Genomic DNA, 18,531 nt, shown 5'->3' on the forward strand with positions numbered 1-18,531 from the left:
AAACAAAAGTCCCAACTACATTGACAAAATACAGGCACTTTTTTATTGCTGTTGTTATTATTGTTGTTGTTATTATTAGTAGTAGTATTATTATTTAGAAATTCATATTTAAATAATGTACCCAGTTATTTTTTGTAGCAAACAGTTTTAGTTAATTAAAATTAATTCAGCATGAAACCTTTTTTTTGCCTATTGCTTTTATAAATTATCATAGGGAAGAATTTAATGCTATTTTATCAGTTGACTTAAAAAAAATCACTGCTTTGCGTTTTACATAACACGCTGTTGTATCAGACGTCTTAATATAAAATAATAGAATGCATTTGTAGTAAATACATAATTAACATAAACATTTATGAATGAGTACATTTGTAAATTATTCATGATTTTATTTATTTTTAACATGTTGTAGACTAACAAAATTAATGAAGTAGCATGACAAAAACAACGTAACTGAAGGCACTGTGCTTGCTTTATATTGTTTGTCAGCCACAATTAAGCCCCCTTAAAATAGTAGGTGATTTCATATATAAAAGATGACTTTTATTTTGATTGAAATAACTAGTGACCAACAACGATCTCCTGGATGACCATGCCAGAATTACAATGGTCTCTGCAGTATAAAATAGACCAGCTGCAATTTACAAATGCCAAAAATTCAGTGTATTATATTTCTCACTTCACATTTTGGTAATCACTTAAGTGAGTTATCAGTCTGTACAGATTTATTATCACCAAATATAAAGAGAGAAGTTCAACAAAAGTCAAAATGCTTTAAACCCCAAACGAAGATATTTACTACATCTTTGAAAAAGACACATTTAGTCATTTCCTCATGAGACAAAGAGGAAATACTCACTCAGGAAGTAATGTGCAAGTTTGTCATGATGTTATAACAATCCATCGACAAAACACATACGCAAAGCTCACATTAATGCCACAATGGAAGTTGATTTGGCCTTGTTGAAGTCCTCAAAAGGTTTACTGAAAATAGCAGAGATGGTGAGAAATGTAACACATTTATCTCTTTGATACATTTTTGGCAGGGCAAATGTTACTCTCAATCACTAGTCTCTTTAAATACTATCTGCTTGAGCATGGGCTTCACGTGTACTCCATTGTTAGAAAGGGAAACAATGTAAGCATGTTAACTAACATGGTAATGTGTGTTCATGATTTGACACAATGTAACAAACTGAAAGACTGTTGTAGAAGTGAAGCAGTTGTTGCTCATGATCTAGACCAGAAGTAACTCCTGAATTACGTGTGTTTTTATTTTCTGGTCAGGTGTGTGTTTTTGTGGCTTTTGTGTCGTATGCAGTGGCATCTCGGCCGCCCTACATTGCAGCGACCTGCATAGAGTTTTTCATCACGCTTGGTTTTTTTCTGCTCTACCTTCTGAAACTCAACAAAGTGTTCACTTTCTTCTTCTTCTTATTGTAAGCAACAGACTAATCCACTTGACTGATTGACTGAGTTTTGGTAATGTTTTGCAGTGAGAACTTTATCTATTTATACCTGCAAGTTGTTACCGCAAACTAATGCATTTTTGCTCTCACAGGATGTGTTCAACTCACTCTTTGCAGCTGCATTCATGTTTATTCTTAGCATGGTTGCAGTTTCAACATTCACAGTGAAGGGCACTTTGAGCGGAGGGGTGAGAAACATGACATCCTGTATTCCTGTAACTCTGCCACTGTTTAAGACTAAATATGCACTGTAGACACAAATATCAGTCAAACATGGCCAAACTAAAATGTTAAACCGTTAAATAAATATGTAACCCAACGGTTGAGTTTGTCCATATTTGACCCAAATTTTAAGGCTGAAGCAACCTAGCATTTTTAAGAGTGTATTATACTTTATCAAACATATCAAATCTTTCATTGTGGATAACCCAAACATCATGACACAACGTGTTTCTTACAAAATGGTGTTTTGCTTGACAGATCATGGGCTTTGTGGCTGCAGCCTTGTGGTCATTGGATGGCTATATTCTTTTCAAAAAAATCACATTCAACAAGCCAAGAACCACCACAAGAGCCCAAACAGGGGAAGAGTAATGCCTCATAACTGTGTTGACTCATTTAGTGAGTGAGTGGGCCATTTTTACAGCCAAAATGAGAGTGTCAAGTATATTATACTGTTGTATGATGTATACTTTTGTTCATAAATAATGTGCAAAAGAATTAGAATCACTGAAAAGACTGAAACCTACACACAAATCTGCAAAGGGTTTCAAATAGATTCTGGAGGTGCAATTGATAAATAAATGCTGAGAAAATTGTCTTTAAATGTGTTCGGATTATGTTTTTATCAAGGTGGCATGGTGGCTCAGTGGTTAGCACTGTCACTGGTTCAAGTCCCGGCTGGGCCAGTTGAAATGTCTGTGTGGAGTTTGCATGTTTTCCCCGTGTTGGTGTAGGTTTCCTACTGGTGCTCCGGTTTCCCCCACAAGTCCAAAGACATGCGCTATAGGTGAATTATCATTCATTCATTCTTTTTCTTTTTTTTCCTTTTATTAATCTGAGGTCGCCACAGCGGAATGAACTGCCAATTTATGTTTTTTCTTTGGACTTTGAGGAAAACTGGAGCACACAGAGGAAACCTATGCCAACATGGTGACAACATGCAAACTCCACACAGAAATGACAAAGCTGAGGCTCGAACCAGCGACCTTTTTGCTGTGAGGTGATCGTGCTACCTATTGTGCCACCCTGATGCTCACTAAGTGAATTAAATAAACTAAATCGACCATAATGTATGAGTGTGTGTGAGCATATGCTGCATAAGTTGGCAGTTCATTCCACTGTGGCGAACTCTGAACTGGAGACTAGGGTCAAAGACTAAAAGGGGTTTAAGTAATCTAAAACAATAAAAGTTTATTTCAGAAAATAATAACGATTATAATATATTTCGACTATGATTTACAGAAGGTATTAATGTTAATCAACAGACAAAAATCATCATCAATCATTTATTATTATTAAGTTTTTTAAACAATCTTTATTTTAGTCGCAAACTCAAACTTTTCACGTTTGTCAGCAACAATCTCATTCATTTAATGATTAAAAACAATATATGAACCATAGCTTAAGGGGGCTTGATGTTTGTCAGACCCCAAACAGAGCAGCACTAGGGTTAAATCTGTCCTGCAGATGGAAAATGAGCAGTTTTTGCACAGTGTATGTCTTTACAGTTGCCTCTGCGTCCTGTGAGAGATGTTTCGCCCACATTTTATGTTCACTTATTAACGGTCTCCAGATTTTGGGAATGCAGATGTTGCTCTTTTGTGTGCTTCGTTTCCGCACTGTCATTATTTCCGTTTCCAGTCCGTGGAAAGTTATGCCGATTTGCGAAGAGTGGGCAGCTGCTGACTGTCTCTAGCGGAGAGCAGAGCAGGGCGCCTCCCCGTCAACTTTACTCGGGAACAGAATAGACTGATCGGCGGGATGGGGGACATCGAGGATCCGCGGAGCAACCGAGCACCACAGACCGTACTTCAGTCCGTTCTCCCCACCAAAGAATTCATCTCCTCTCGAAAAGGACTGTTGCTTCTCGGTGAAGTGGTACGCTTTTAGACTTTTTTCATGTTTAATCCATCCACCAGTCTGTTAGTCATTATGCCATTTTGTACTGTTGTCTGCTGAATGCTTTTGTCTGGTTTTGCTTTTGACTGCTTGATAAATATAAGTACTTTATGGGACAAAAACGTGGCATTTATTAGTTTTATTGAAGCTTCTGGTTATTGATCTGATCATTTATGCGTGTCAGGCTTTGATTATCTTTTCACATATTTTCTTTTAAGTTTCTTCTTGAATTGAATAATATAGCTACATGTGATTTCTGCAGTATAGGTCAAGCACATTCAAGAGCTGAACTCATTCATTTGAATGGAGAGTTTTTTGAAAGTTTTGGACACCAAACCTCCCAGTTTTTTTTTTTTTTTGCAAACATTTAAAGTTCCCCTTAAGTAATATAATATGATTATATTTATAATAAACAAGATATATGGTCTAATTTACATTTCATTAAAAATACTTATTTATTTGTTGTTTACGTGTTTATTTGTTAAAATTCATGTTGTCAAATAAATAGGTCTGATACATTTAATTGTAAATTTTTCATTAATCTTTTATTGACCCTGCAAGTTCACTCAATTACTACCGATGCAACTAAATCACACTTCATTAAAATTTCTGTTATTTCATTATTTTAGTAAAAAATATGGGGGGAAACACCAATTTAAAAAAAAAAATTTTTTAGTCCATAACTTTTTTGGTAGGGGCGACATGTGGCTCAGTGGTTAGCTCTATCGACTCACAGAAAGAAGGTAAAACATATGCTGGATAAGTTGGTGGTCCATTCCGCTGTGGCGATCCCTGATGAGTAAAGGAACTAAGCCGAAGGAAAATTATGAAGTGAATGAAATTACTTTTTTGGTAGAAAAAACTGTGTTCATATCTTATTCCCTCCTCGTGATGCACATAGTAAGCTTGTAATCATGTTTTCTGACATGAATGTTAGGAAATATGAATGGGCTGCCATTAATTTTTGCATCGTTATAGTTTCTGCTTCTTTATAATAATTTTGAATTGGATGACAATTAGAAACTGAAATCTACATGTAACACTAATACTCATTAAATACACAGCCACACAATACCAATGTTAACATGAGGACACTATATACTGCATAACAGCAGGTTAACTATGTTTATATAATGTCCAACCCATACATAACTACTTATCTTTTAAATTTTTTATTTAATGTAGTAATAATGTGCACCTCCTTTGTATTATTTTGAAAGCGCTATACAAATAAACTTAAAATAAATCAGTAGCCCTGTGACTTTTATAGTATATTTTTTCCTAAGGATGTTAATGTCTACCAGTATCTAACTTTCTTCCAAATATCTTCTTGTTCAACAGAAAAAAAGGAACTCATATAGCTTTTGAGCTCTTGAGGGTTTCAGTTTTGATTTTTGGGTGAACCAGTTGAGGGTTTCAATTTTTTATTTTTGAGTAAACTTTCCTTTAAAGCTTTGTGTACCAAGTAACTAACAGGGAGAAAATCGAGGTGTCTTCAATTATTAGTAAAATATATATATGACAATCATATTTTTTACTTATAAAAAGAAGCAAAAAATAAAATAAATAAGATATTCCAGAAAGAAAAAGTGAGGCCAAATTACACTTTTATTGTTTTGACACTTGAAGACCTCTTTTGTCATGTTGTAAACAAGCCCTTAGAGTCGACTGCATGAAAATTGTTTATGTGCATGTGTGTCTCATGTGAATCACCAGACATCATCTTTGACATGGTGAACTTGACACCAAGACAATGTTTTTTCCTGTTAAGGCTGTGAAGTAGTGTATTCTGAGGTTTCTTGTCTTTAAAGAGTCTAGCACATTCATCCTGTTACAAATATTGAACAGTAAATATTCTAATAAAGATAAATATATCTAACCTATATATCCTCATGTTTGCTGTGTCCTCAGGCGCTTTCATTCATCAGCTTCGTGTGTTTCGCCGCCTCAACAGCAGCTGCTTTCGTCACAGCTCCGCTCATTGAGTTCTTGGCAGCTCTTTTCCTGCTGTTTGCTTATTCTACAAAGTTCAACGAGAGATTTAAAGGCTTCCACTGGCCTCTTATGGTAAGTTTACTGACCTACAAAAATGACTCGAGTTAATAGAGCGTCAGATTATGATAGCAGTCGTGTCCTCATTTCCAAATCTCCATGTCTGTTGTTTCATCAAGGATTTCCTGCGCTGTGTCAGCGCCTCCATCATCTTCTTCATCGTCTCTATAATGTCTGTGTCAAAGTATCCCGATGGAGCTTCAAAAGCAGCTGGGGTAGGCTTATATGCTTTCAATCCAAAAATCTTTTTTCTACACAAGAGATGCTCAATCCTGTTCCTGGAGATCTACCTTCGTGCAGAGTTCAGCTCCAACCCTTATCAAACACAACTAAACCAACTAAGTAGGATCTGAAGGAACACTTGGTAATTAACGACAGGTGTGTTTGACCAAGGCTGCAGCTGAACTCTGCAGAATTGTAGATCTCCAGGAACAGAATTGAGCACCCCTGATCTACTCTATCAACACTGTTTACTTGGGATTTACAGCTGTATCACATGTAATACTTACACTGGCCTCCTACAGCTAGCTGTTTAAACCTTTGAAACTTTCAAGAATCTATTTTTATGCTAGTAATGTTATTTTTAGCTATCTTTTCTGTACTTGCACTTATTTATAAACTACCAGTGTTTATTTTTTTGTATTTTTATTTGTGTGCTTATATTATTATTAATAGATACTAGCATTTATATGATACATACTGGGACTTTAAAGTGACTAATGAATGTTTAGTAAATGACTAGTAACAAATGTTATATTCGTTTGCCCTTGAGATATCAGCTATTCATTTTGGACTAGGATGCATTTAATTTGTGACTAGTAGATATATTAGTTTTATTTTATTCTTATTATCCAGTAGGTACTAGTTGTTATTTTTCAATATTGACTTGCTGTCATATGCAGGATTTAACCAACAGTATTTAACTCAGTACTGGTTTTCCTTTCAAGAATTCACACTTGCATATTGCTTGAGAATAGGTTGTTCATGCTGTCCCGGGAGAGAACCCTGAGCTTGGAGATAATTGAGCCCAGGGCTCCTGCCTGGACAATGAGCGTGTGCTGGGGTACGAGATCAGATAGTTCTCAAGAGCTCCCCCTGGTAAATAAGGAAAAGGGCTGGATGGGGGTATTCTTCAAAAAAGTAAGATAAGGCAGTAATGCTAGTTGAGCTATTTATAGTGAGTTTGGAATAATCTGATTGGCTTACTAATGATTACAGATGAGAGACCAGCCGTGATCCATCATATCACATGTTCCTCTAGAAATACACTTGGAAATTAGAATTGAAACTTCCCTTATTGCACACCAGCATTTATTCATTCGATTCTGGAATTTATTCATTAGATTCTATTACTTATGGTGGCTCAGAGAGCTTAACGTGCTACAAGTAATGAAATACATGCAAATAGAGAATCACCAACAAACCGAGAAAGCATCTTCATTAATTTGCATGCAAATTCTGACAACACACCCCAAAAAGGAATGGCTGTATTATACAGTACGGTTCCTTACTGTTTGTATACTTTTAGTCCTAAAATTCTGATGAATTGCACAATTAACATTAAAGGGCACCTATTTTACCCCTTTTGCAATATGTAAGACAAGTCTTTGATGTCTCAAATGTTTCTATAGTTTCTAAGTTTCAGCTCAAATTACCCATCAGATAATTTATTATAGGCTCCAGAATCTGCCCATTTTAATGTCTGAGTACATTGTAGCTCTTTCTGTAGCATGTGGCTTTAAATGCAAATGAGCTGCTTCGCCCCGCCCATCGCTACCGCATGTGATTCTGCTTCTCATCATGTGTTACATCAGATAGACAGCACAGTGACAGAGACCGACTCGGATGAAGCTGAAATAAGGTCATTAGTCAAAAATACCAAGTAAGTTTAATTGATGTTTTGTAGTTTTTTCAGTTTATTCAAGCCTTTGAAAATAGTACAAACCACAACAGAAATAAGTTGAGGGACCCTCAAAATTGACCTGACTGCATGACATCAAAACAACTTTTTATTTAAAGGGCACCTTTGATGAAAATCAACTTTGTAAGCTGTTTGGACAGAACTGTTTGTAGGTATAGTGTGTCCACAGTCAAATCGGGGTGATAAAAAAACAACTAGTCTCTTTTAAAAAAATTCCTGATATTAAAATAGGGACCTAATCCCAGTGATTTTGAGGTGCACTGCAACGTGACTTAAGAGTGTGGTTTCCCCCCCATCAAATTGATTGACATGTGCCATGGTTCTATAATAACATGTATACACATTTACACTGAATTTTTTATTTTTTTTTGCAAAAATCTGGAATTAAAATATGTGTGACAACTTTCTGTGATTATTTATTACCCGTATATTTATATTAGTTTTATTAAAACAAGCTTTTGTTTGTACTTAATGTAGCAAAAATGGATTCAGACACGCCTTTAATGCTTTTGCGCCCTGCGCTTCAGACTTTGCACCTAGATCGTTAAAATAGAGCCCGTGTTCTCAGTTTGTTGGTGTTTTTGGAAAGATTGAAAGATAACAATTGTTACTTGCAATAACTACAGAACTTACTTAAGCGTTAGTACTTCCTAAACCACCAATACTTCCTATTAAATAGGTTTTATTAATTAATGAATACCAGTATCTAGTAAATAAGATTTAGTATGTAATAAGTTGGTATCTTAAAGAAGTATTAGTAACTAAAAACAACAAAACGCACTTGTTTTGCTAGATAGTTCACCTAATCCTTTTTCCACTATTTATTTACCCTTAAATGGTTTGAATAATTCTTAAGTTTCTTTTCTTCTGTTAAACACAAAAGTTTTAAACTGGTTTTCATTGATGTTCATAATAGGACCAAACAATAATAATATAGAAGTCAAGGGCTAACGCATTTCAAAATTATTCAGAACTCAAAACACATTTAAACAAGTGGAAGGCGAGTAAAATGATTTTAATTTCCTGGTGAGCGCTTCCTTTATTGGCCAACGAGTTGCCCCAGGCCTCATGACATTTCTTTTTTCACTTCTTAGGTTTTTGGTTTCATTGCCACAATCGTCTTCGCCCTGGACTTTTATTTCATCTTTAATGAACTGGCCAACTTTCTCAAGGGAGGAGAGTCTAGTGAAGATCCTCCAAACACACAAGGTATTACGGTAGTATTACACTACTGATCAAACGTTTGTCATCTTTATCTGATTTTCATTGCATGACGCTAAAAATAACACTAAAGCAGCAGAATGATTAGTGAGACTGGTCAGAGGAAGTGTAAGTTTATTGTGGTTTCTTATCAAGGGGGGTTTCAGACTGCAGTAGAAACTCCTGCAGTAGACTTTCAATGTATGCATTAGTTTAGTTAAACAGTATGTGCTAAACTCCCATGCCAAATTCTTTGTTTTGAGAATTCCCCATCTATTTTTTTTCCTCTGTCTTGCTTAATTTTTCTTCCAGAATAACACATTTTTCTTTCTCGCAGATGATGATTCAGACTCTGACTCCGACTAAAGCTGTGATTGTATCCAGAATCCTTGCGCCTGACCACTACAGTGCCTGAAAACAAAAGACAGGCTTTGGTATTACTTTTTATTGTTTGTTCGGAGGTCCTGTACAAACGTTTTGGTCATACTTTTTTGTGACTTAAATAACACAATCTATTCAAATGTTACATGAACAGTGGAGTTTTCGATATGCGTCCATACAATCTAAGCTCCTCCCATTCGATTTCCCCAAAGCTGTGAATTATTATTATTCCAGAAATGTATAGCTTTACATTAGCCGGTTTTTGGAAAAAAAGACAGTGTTATGCCATTTATGGTATTCATGCGCTGCCTATAATGGCTTTTGTTTACTTCTAGAATGATAGTAGTAGTTGAGTTTTTACAAAATGTACGAGTGTTTTTCTTTGGGAGCTCAATGTGAGTATGTTTACCAATTGAAACTAATCTGGGAGAATATTTTCTCAATGTACATTTTTTTAAATTGCTTTTTTTAAAAATATGGTGTGATGAAGCCCTTTATTGAGAATACAATAATACTATTTTTAAAGTTTACATGAATTATGAAACGAAAAGGTGGTTGGCTGGCCATGATCGCCTATCTCATTTCTGTAGGTCTACAAATTCTTTTAATGTCAAGTTAATGCCAATGATTTGCCAAAGTACTGCAAAAACAAGATTTTGCAAGAAAAAACAGGATTTGTCACCATTCTCACCTAGAATTGAACTATTTTTTGTAGTAGCACTGCTTGGCTATTGAACCTGTACAATAATAAACATGAGCTTCAGCAGTGCTTTTACTATGGTAAAAATATTACTGTATAAGCTTTACTATAGTATCCAAAGGCATGCTGTATGTAACCACTCTCTGGTGTTTTGTATGAAGAGTGGGTATGCTTTAAGAACTCTTTTGCAAACATGCACTGTCAGATTGACACATTAATAAATCAATTTTGTGCATTGTTTTGTGTAATTGTATATATTTTATGCTGTAACAACAGCATTTTGGGGTTGCAGAATGTAAAGAAGAAAGTGTGAGGTTTGTTAGTGCTGAAATTTGTGGTGTATTTGAGTGGATATAGATTTTACAGGTACCATAGTATGCATTGATGCATTGTTTTTAACCCTTGTGCATTTTTCAAATGTACTGCCTAAATTTCAGATACATTTTGTTTCAGTTGTTTGGAGAAATATGGTAATAATCCTCAATCATAATCAAAACTACTGAATGATTTTTAAAAAATTACAGGATTTTAACTCTTTAATTGTTAAATTTATAAATGATGTCCCTGATTTGGTGGAGAGAACACACAAAATTACTAATTTTCATTATAAAAAGTAGTTATGGACTGGATTTTCTTTTACGTTTTATCACAGTCTTGGACAAGTGAAAGATTAGTAACCACGTTGTCTTTATTGCATTGTTAGTTTTTGTGCAGTATACAATTTTCATTTTTTTATCCCTAATTTACAGTTGGTGGCTATTTTAGCCCCATTGACTTCTATTATAACCACATTTTTCGATTGCAAACCGACACCATTTAATCATGCATTTTTGATTGTTGGTGGTTCTTCCTGTTGAAGGTAAAAATGTCTATTTTTACGGATGATCATCAGTTGGCACAATTAACCTTTAAGATAACCCTGTGCAAAAAAAAAAAAAAAAAAGTGTAGTTTATGGATTTTATATGGTGTAACAGCAAATGAAAGTGTGTGTCTGTGACTGAGAATATGAGAGTGACCTTTATGCACTTACCTTGAAGTGCTGAGAAAATCAAATATGCACATCTGGGGTGTGTTCTTCGTAGCTCGCATAATTGATCTAAGATGATTTGTCAGATCCTGGATATTTTAATCTAGATATCTGATCTCTGGCTAATTTGGTTCTCCAAACAAGTTTGTGAATCAGATTAAATGTCTGGATGAACTGATCTGAGATAGCTGCATGTGTTGTGAAGGACTGATCTATCGATCCTCGAAATCATCAGCAATGCAACGATTGGCTGACGGCACAACAGCGTAATGACATCATCTGATTAATATTCAATTATCCATGTGAGCTAAATAACATCAAATTTGTAGTAAACGGTTTGTTAAATATGATACGCAATAACTTTACACCTTGTTGTGGGCTGCATGCTTTACATTTTCATGTGTCAAGAGCAATTTATTTAGTTTTATAGTTAGAACAGGTTTTCCTTATTATAGTAGTATTATTGTAGCTGGTTTTTTAATCAGTGTAAGCTAAAGAATAACTGGTTGTTTAGGGAAAAAAAATTACAGTTTTTTTGGATTGCTTACACACTAAAAATAAAAGTAGTACACTATTAGCAAAACCTTACACACAAGTATCAAAACATCAGCCCATATTTGCACAACTATAAGCACATTGTCAACTTAACACTTGTTGCAAAACTCTACACACAGTGATTTTCAAAACACTAAACACACTTAACATACATTACACACTAAAATCTATCATGAAGTCACTTCCTTGTAATACCAAAGCACTGACTGTCAAATTACTGCACCGTCCAACCAATTGGTTCAACACAGTCGTCAGGTGTGCAAACACTTGTTTGATTAATTGTAGACACACCAATTAGGTGTTTAAGCACTATAAAATGCCAGTTTCAATGATAACCATAAGGTCTCAATATCAACACTGGCACACACCATAAAAAAAAAAACATATTCAAATGAAGCAAATTAATGGAGTGCCTTTCGAGCACAATTTTGAAATGGTGAAAAGACTGTGGCATGATTATGCAGAGGTATGTATTCACTTTAGCATTATGATCTGGCATTCTGTCTCATAATCTTTTACTGTACTGTAATACTAGATCTACACTGAACTACACAATTTTGCCTGACACTGTTCTTCAGGTAGTTTTACGAATGGATGAAGAAGAGATCAAGCATGAGTTCATTTACGTAGATGATGGTGTGTTCAACCTGACGAGAACATGGAGTAGAAGAAACATCATTGGCCACAGGGCTATAGTCAATGTCCCAAAAATATACAGTAACACTCTGTGCAGCCATTACAAAGAATGGGGTCCTCCACTGCCATGACCATTCTTGGACCAACTGCACAACATAACAGCAGCAAATCAAATCAATCATACGCAATACATTGTTGTCTGGGACAATGTGTCTTTCCACCGTTCTGCTCTGGTTCAGAACTGGTTTTAGCAACATCCACATTTTACCATCCTATATCTTCCACCATACTCTCCATTCCTCATCCTTATTGAAGAGTTTTTCTCAGCATGGTGGTGGAAAGTATATGATCTTCATCTCCAAGCTGAGGTACCCCTCATCCAAGCCATGGAGGAGGCCTGTGACCAGATGAAAGTAGCAGCAATACAAGATTCTACATTCAAGACACTTCTTTCCAAGGTGTCTTGCTAAGGAGAACATTGCAATGTTGATAATTCTCATGCCAGATCCAGCTAGGCGAAGAGACAATGTCTAACTTACAGTTCAATACGTAAAGTGACATGTTACAGTACTTTGAATCTTCATGCCAACATGTTGGACATGTTGAGGAATAAATGAGTTTCTTCAGTGTGCAGCATTGTTCTTGAGTAATGTTTGGTGAATTTACTTTATATTTGTACTTTCTTGATGGTAGCCTACTCTAATCATAGTGAAGCAGAAGTGCTAAAAGTGTTTTAGGTTTATCACAGCAGTGTGTAACTCGTGCAAACAGTGTATAGTAAATGTGAAAATGTGTGTTTCTTATGGAAAAAAAGTGTGGTTTTTAAACATAAGTCTATAGTTTTTATAAGAGTGTTTAATTATGCAAAGGATCTGTAGTGTTTTGCTAATTGGGTGTGTGGTTGTGCTAATTGTGTGTACTGTTTTGAAAACACGGGCCCTGTTTTGAAAATCGTGCTTAAGCAATCCAAAAAAACTGTATTAGACCGCTTGTTTATTTTTTTTCCCCAAATTGTTTTTAAGGGAGAGAAGATTTTTTTCAACACATTTCTAAACATAGTAATTTTAATAACTCATTTCTAATAACTGATCTATTTTATCTTTACCATGATGACTGTAAATAATATTTTACTAGATATTTTTAAGACACTTCTATACAGCTTAAAGTGACATTTAAAGGCTTAACTAGGTTAATTAGGTTAACTAGGCAGGTTACGGTAATTAGGCAAGTTATTCTATAATGATGGTTTGTTCTGTAGATTATCGAGAAAAAATATAGCTTAAAGGTGCTACTAATTTTGTCCCTAAAATGGTTCATAAAAAATTCAAAACTGCTTTTATTCTAGCCGAGATAAAACAAATAAGACTTTCTCCAGAAGAAAAAAATATTATCAGACATACTGTGTAAATGTCCTTGCTCTGTTAAACATCATTTGGAAAAAATTTTAAAAAGAAGAAAAAAAATTGAAGGGGGTTAATAATTCTGACCTCAACTGTGTGTATGTATATGTGTATATGTGTGTGTCTATATATATATATATATATATATATATATATATATATATATATATATATATATATATATATATATAGTTAAAAATATTTACTATTTTCCCAAGTGTATATAACTACTACTGTAAGAAAATATCAGAATTTGGTACATACTTTCTGTATTACTATGACAACAATAGAGCACCTTTGAAGTGTGGTGGAACCGGCAGCTGACAAATCTGCAGCAACTGCGAGATGCTATCATTAAAATATTGACCAAATTCTCAGTGAAATATTTCCAGTATCTTGTTGAATCTATGCAATAAAGTATCAAGGCAGTTTTGAAGGCAAAAGGGGTCCAACCCGGTACTAGTAAGGTGTACCTAATAAAGTGGCCAGATACATAGAAAGTAATAAAAAATGTTTAATCTAGTAAGCTGTCATTGTTTAGTCTGTTTTTCAAAGCAATTTTACACAAAGGATTTACACGAGAACGAAGAAATGAGTTGGAGCCCTCTAGGAATTGAGTTTGAGACCATTGCTATAGATATATCCAGATTCTCACTCATACATTTAAATACGTACACCAAAGCAGAAACGCTTTTTTATTTTAATTCATCAATCAACAGTTTATTAAAATCCATTTATTTGAGGAAAAGATTGCCATCACAAATATGTTCAAACAATTAGCATTTTGTAAGTCTATGCACAAGTCCATAAATACAAAAATACAATTTATAGCACTGTTACATGGAATAAAACATTGTGTTCTTGAATACGGGAAATATCGCTACAATCATTATCAAAATTTGAGTCCCTCAAAATATCAACTTACCTCCTTTTGAAATACACAATTGATCTGCGAGTTAAAGATACAGTCCAAGCCATACGGTCAAAATAAGCAATTATTTTGATGCTAAAGTCTTCCAAGATGAAGTTTAGCACAGAGTCAAAGCACAAAGACATTATTAAAGCATACGCCCATAGTATTGCTTTTAAAACAGAAAAAAAACATCATCTGACTTCAGCACATTAATGCAAAGTCCTTCATTAAGATGTTAATCATTCTTTTTGATTGTCTTTTCAAGCTCACACAGTGTTGATCAATGTCTATAATAAGTACACAATTCAAAAAATACTTCATTTCATTTCAACATTGGTCAGACGTAAAAGAGATTTTTCATTTAAGAACTTCAGAAAGTAAGACTCTAGTGTGGATACAAGTGAATATTATGAATCGCCATTACTAGGGAAAAATGTACAATTGAAAAATGCAATCCCCCGGTTTTGTTCAATGACACTCATTTAAAAAGATTCATTAGAGGCTCAATATGCTCTCATACTGACCCAAGTTCAGTTCCTTCAGTTGAATTTCGAATTTTCTCGACTGTTTGAGCGTTTTGACCAGCCAAGCCTCTAAAATTAAGGCACACTGAAAAAAATTATAAAGTTTAGCTAAAGCATTCATATACTGCTTTAATTACAGTCTATTAGTGTCAGTCATAAAAATTCGATAACACAGGGACCCTTCATAAACAATATCTACACCTTTAAAAACTGCTTCAGTCGATATATACAGATAACTGGACGGTACAAAATGGATTACAGAAATAACCACACACACTGGAAAAAATCGATCAATCAATAAACTATGCACACACAATTTAGCATTAAAACAGCTCATAATTAAAGATTATTATCTAAAACCTTCAGAAAACTCACACCCCCTTCACCCACCAACACACGCCGATTTTGAAAGCTGTTGCTGTGAGTTTTAACACAGAGTCACATTCACAAGGTGAAATACCACATTTGGTACCAAACGTAGTGACTAAAGCTGTAGTATTACAAAATAATAATAATAATAATAATAATAATATTAAAATAAATACTGGTGCTACTAACAGTTAACCATTTACTGACATGTTTGATAAGGGAATATAAATATCCCCAGTTTTTGCTCATAAACAAAAATCCTCCTTCCATTTCAGTCAGAAAGTTTACGTAAAGGGATAGTTAACCCAAAAATGAAAATTGCCTCATCCATCTATCTATCTATCTATCTATCTATCTATCTATCTATCTATCTATCTATCTATCTATCTATCTATCTATCTATCTATCTGTCTATCTGTCTGTCTGTCTGTCTGTCTGTCTGTCTGTCTGTCTGTCTGTCTGTCTGTCTGTCTGTCTGTCTGTCTGTCTGTCTATCTAATTTTCATTTATGGGTGAACTATCCCTTTAAGGATGTGTTTACACTTAATGGATTTTGGTCCAACAAATTCTGGTCTAATTTCTCAGTCAATGAAGTTCATTTGAAAAAATATATGAACAAATCCATCGAGACCGCTTAAAAAATGGATCTGAACCCACTTTTAAATGAACGCAGTATAGACTAAATACGACTAAAAGAAAAACAGGACATGATGTCATGTTACAGTTTAAAACGGGGATTGGAAATGCTTCTACTTATAACACTTAGATCTTGGTTTGTTTCTGTGTTGGAGAAATGTTTGCTGCTGTTTTGACATTTTACACATTTTGAAAGGTCTTTATGAGCTCTTATGAGCATACATTACACACAGCATTGTATTGGATGTTCAGAAAAGATCTGTAATAAAAATGTATATTGTACAAAAGCTAGCAAGGACATTTAATGTTTTTATTTATCTATTTATTTATTTATTTATTCAAAGACTGGGTGGAAAAAGTAGACGACATATAAGTTAAATCTAAAGACTGTATTTGAAGCTGCTATCAAGCTATTAAAGTGTTTCTCAGTGGCTTTGATGCACTTTTCACTATTTACATTGCTTTCATACAGCTGTCTGCTGTTTTATGACATCATTTGCTTATGTAATGTCAGTCAAAATGAACTCAACTTGTGAATGCTGAATAGTCATTCCATATAAACATAATAGTCCTCATTTCATTACTTGAGTCATTACATACAAAAATGTTAATCTAGTTGTTAAAATCTGTCAAGTTAATTTTAGAAAAGGATTTGTCCTGAAAATGTCTTAAAAATTGAACAATTTCATGAATGACTTACAGACTTGTGTGTGTAGGTTCAGTTCCAACATGTACTGCAATATTGTTTACAGTTGTGCACAGCTCTGCCCAAAGAAGGTTTATGTTTGTTGTAAATAAGAGTGTGTTTATTCTTTTGCACAATGCTGTGAATAAATTAGGATTGTGAAGAGCAAATGCGGTAAACATGTGAAACATACATATTCAGTGTCTTGTACTCAGATACCTCACTAAATGCAGTGATGTCTAACTTTACTGTAGTTTTGTCAAATGGCTGTGCAAATAGTATACAGTGCTGTCCTGAGCATTTTCAGAAAGTGTCAACAAAATCTGACTTTTTAGCATTAGAAAAACTTCACAGAGTAAACTGTCATCATGAAAACAGGACATCTTGTTCATAAACAATGGTGTCAAGACTTTTCATCTTGATGACTGACTTTTTCATTGACATGAATACCTGCGTTTGAGGAATGAGCTCTCCAGTTTGAGCAAGTGACACACTTTTGCAGGTTATCAACTAGGTTTTGCAGTTATCGTTTTGAGAAAAGCATTAACTGTTGTGCAAATGTAAATAGTGTTGTGAGAAATGCAAAGCCACAGAGTAAAACTAAATATGGGACAGAGATCAATTATAGTACAAGTCACGCAAACTTATTTTATCTATTTACTTATTTAGTTTTAATCTGAGGTAAATTATGCTTTGTTGTTCTCATAATGCGTCTATTAAAGTCACTAAACTTTAGCAAATCTAAAATCTTTCAGAAATTAATCAGTTTTTCCATTCATCACGTTATGGAAAATCAGCTTTTAGGACAGGAAATGTGATAATTGGCTTAAAGTTGGAACACTGTTTCCTGTCAGTCTCTTACATTATCCTGGAGACATTCTGGAGTTTCTGTATAGTTCTTCTGTATAGTGCACTGATTTTTTTTCTGTTGATGTACTGGTGTGCTTAGGGACAGTGAGTACGTTTACATGGACACAAAGAATCCGATTTTAATGCGATTAAGACAATACTCTGATTAAGAGTCGACCATGTAAATAGCAATTTTTGATTCATCTAATCCGGTTATAATTGAACTAAACAGAAATCAGATTAAGACATGAGGAGTATACCTATTTTAATCGCATTATTAAAGTGCAGTACAGACATGTAAACACCACAACCAAACTATTACCATCATGTCTGGTTTTTCATCACATTTTACGACAGGATAATCTATACACACACGGCTGTTTGACACGATTCTTTGCAACTATCGAGTCAGGATCACAGACACCTGCATCACGAAATGCGGAAGTTTTTTTCCATACGGCGTGCGGTATCAAACACCATTAAAACACTCGTCCGGCAGTTCATACTCACATCCAATATCTCGTTTGTCACAGGGGCATGCAAGAAATGTTCCTGAATGAAAGTAAAAGTGCCAAACTACAGTTAAAGTTGACAAATTAAAAATGATGATGACATCCTGAGGAAATGTGGATGGGGCGGTGATGCAATGATGTTAATTGAATTATTTGCTATAACATGTAAAACAGGATCATGAAAGGAACATTCAAAAAGCAGCTCATGTAAACACCTTAATCATAATATTGTCTTATTCAGATTAAGGCAAATAATTTGATTACTGATGTCCATGTAAATGTAGTCATTGTCTTATTAAATGGCCCAGTTTTGGCTAAGCTGTAGCTGTCCCTGCTGAAAAATCCAGCTTAAACCAGCCTAGGCTGGTTGGCTGGTTTTAGCTGGTCCACCAGGCTGGTTTTAGAGGGGTTTTGGCCACTTCCAGGCTGGTTTCCAGCCATTTCCAGCCTAGTCTTAGCTGGTCAGGCTGAAAAATCACCAGCCAAATCCAGCTAAAACCAGCTTGACCAGCCTAGTTTAAGTTGGATATAGCTGGTTTTGGCTGGACTCCCAGCTTGGCTAGGCTGGTCAATCTGGTTT

General features: G+C 34.7%; 3 protein-coding genes across 3 annotated transcripts in view; 2 read left to right on the top strand and 1 right to left on the bottom strand.

Moving 5' to 3' along the window:
• Positions 1-860: 860 nt before the first annotated feature.
• Positions 861-2,295, top strand: cklf (chemokine like factor). The gene is made up of 3 exons (XM_073907207.1): positions 861-1,002; positions 1,562-1,657; positions 1,950-2,295. Exons 1-3 carry the CDS (start codon positions 943-945, stop codon positions 2,061-2,063), a joined length of 270 nt encoding a protein of 89 aa, XP_073763308.1. The 5' UTR covers positions 861-942; the 3' UTR covers positions 2,064-2,295.
• Positions 2,296-3,318: 1,023 nt separating this feature from the next.
• cmtm3 (CKLF-like MARVEL transmembrane domain containing 3) lies at positions 3,319-10,079 on the top strand. The gene is given in 5 exon segments (NM_001003468.2): positions 3,319-3,569; positions 5,502-5,657; positions 5,762-5,857; positions 8,658-8,772; positions 9,101-10,079. Coding segments are annotated over 5 exon segments (513 nt in total). The 5' UTR covers positions 3,319-3,452; the 3' UTR covers positions 9,130-10,079.
• A 6,610-nt stretch (positions 10,080-16,689) lies between these two features.
• cmtm4 (CKLF-like MARVEL transmembrane domain containing 4) overlaps positions 16,690-18,531 on the bottom strand; it is a 42,849-nt gene continuing 41,007 nt past the window's right edge. Inside the window, exon 5 of the transcript XR_012382373.1 lies at positions 16,690-18,309. The gene's annotated coding sequence lies outside the window, so the exon portion shown is untranslated. The remainder of the gene's footprint in view (positions 18,310-18,531) is intronic.

This window comes from Danio rerio, chromosome 7 (genome assembly GCF_049306965.1).
Source record: "Danio rerio strain Tuebingen ecotype United States chromosome 7, GRCz12tu, whole genome shotgun sequence".
Taxonomy (NCBI): Eukaryota; Metazoa; Chordata; class Actinopteri; order Cypriniformes; family Danionidae; genus Danio; species Danio rerio.

Excerpts from the sequence above, each read along its gene's own strand:
- cklf (XM_073907207.1), top strand. The coding sequence starts at position 943 with ATGGAAGTTGATTTGGCCTTGTTGAAGTCCTCAAAAGGTTTACTGAAA. Across the intron at positions 1,003-1,561 it reads TACTGAAAATAGCAGAGATG|GATGTGTTCAACTCACTCTT; the intron begins GTGAGAAATGTA and ends TTGCTCTCACAG. Across the intron at positions 1,658-1,949 it reads AGGGCACTTTGAGCGGAGGG|ATCATGGGCTTTGTGGCTGC; the intron begins GTGAGAAACATG and ends TTTGCTTGACAG.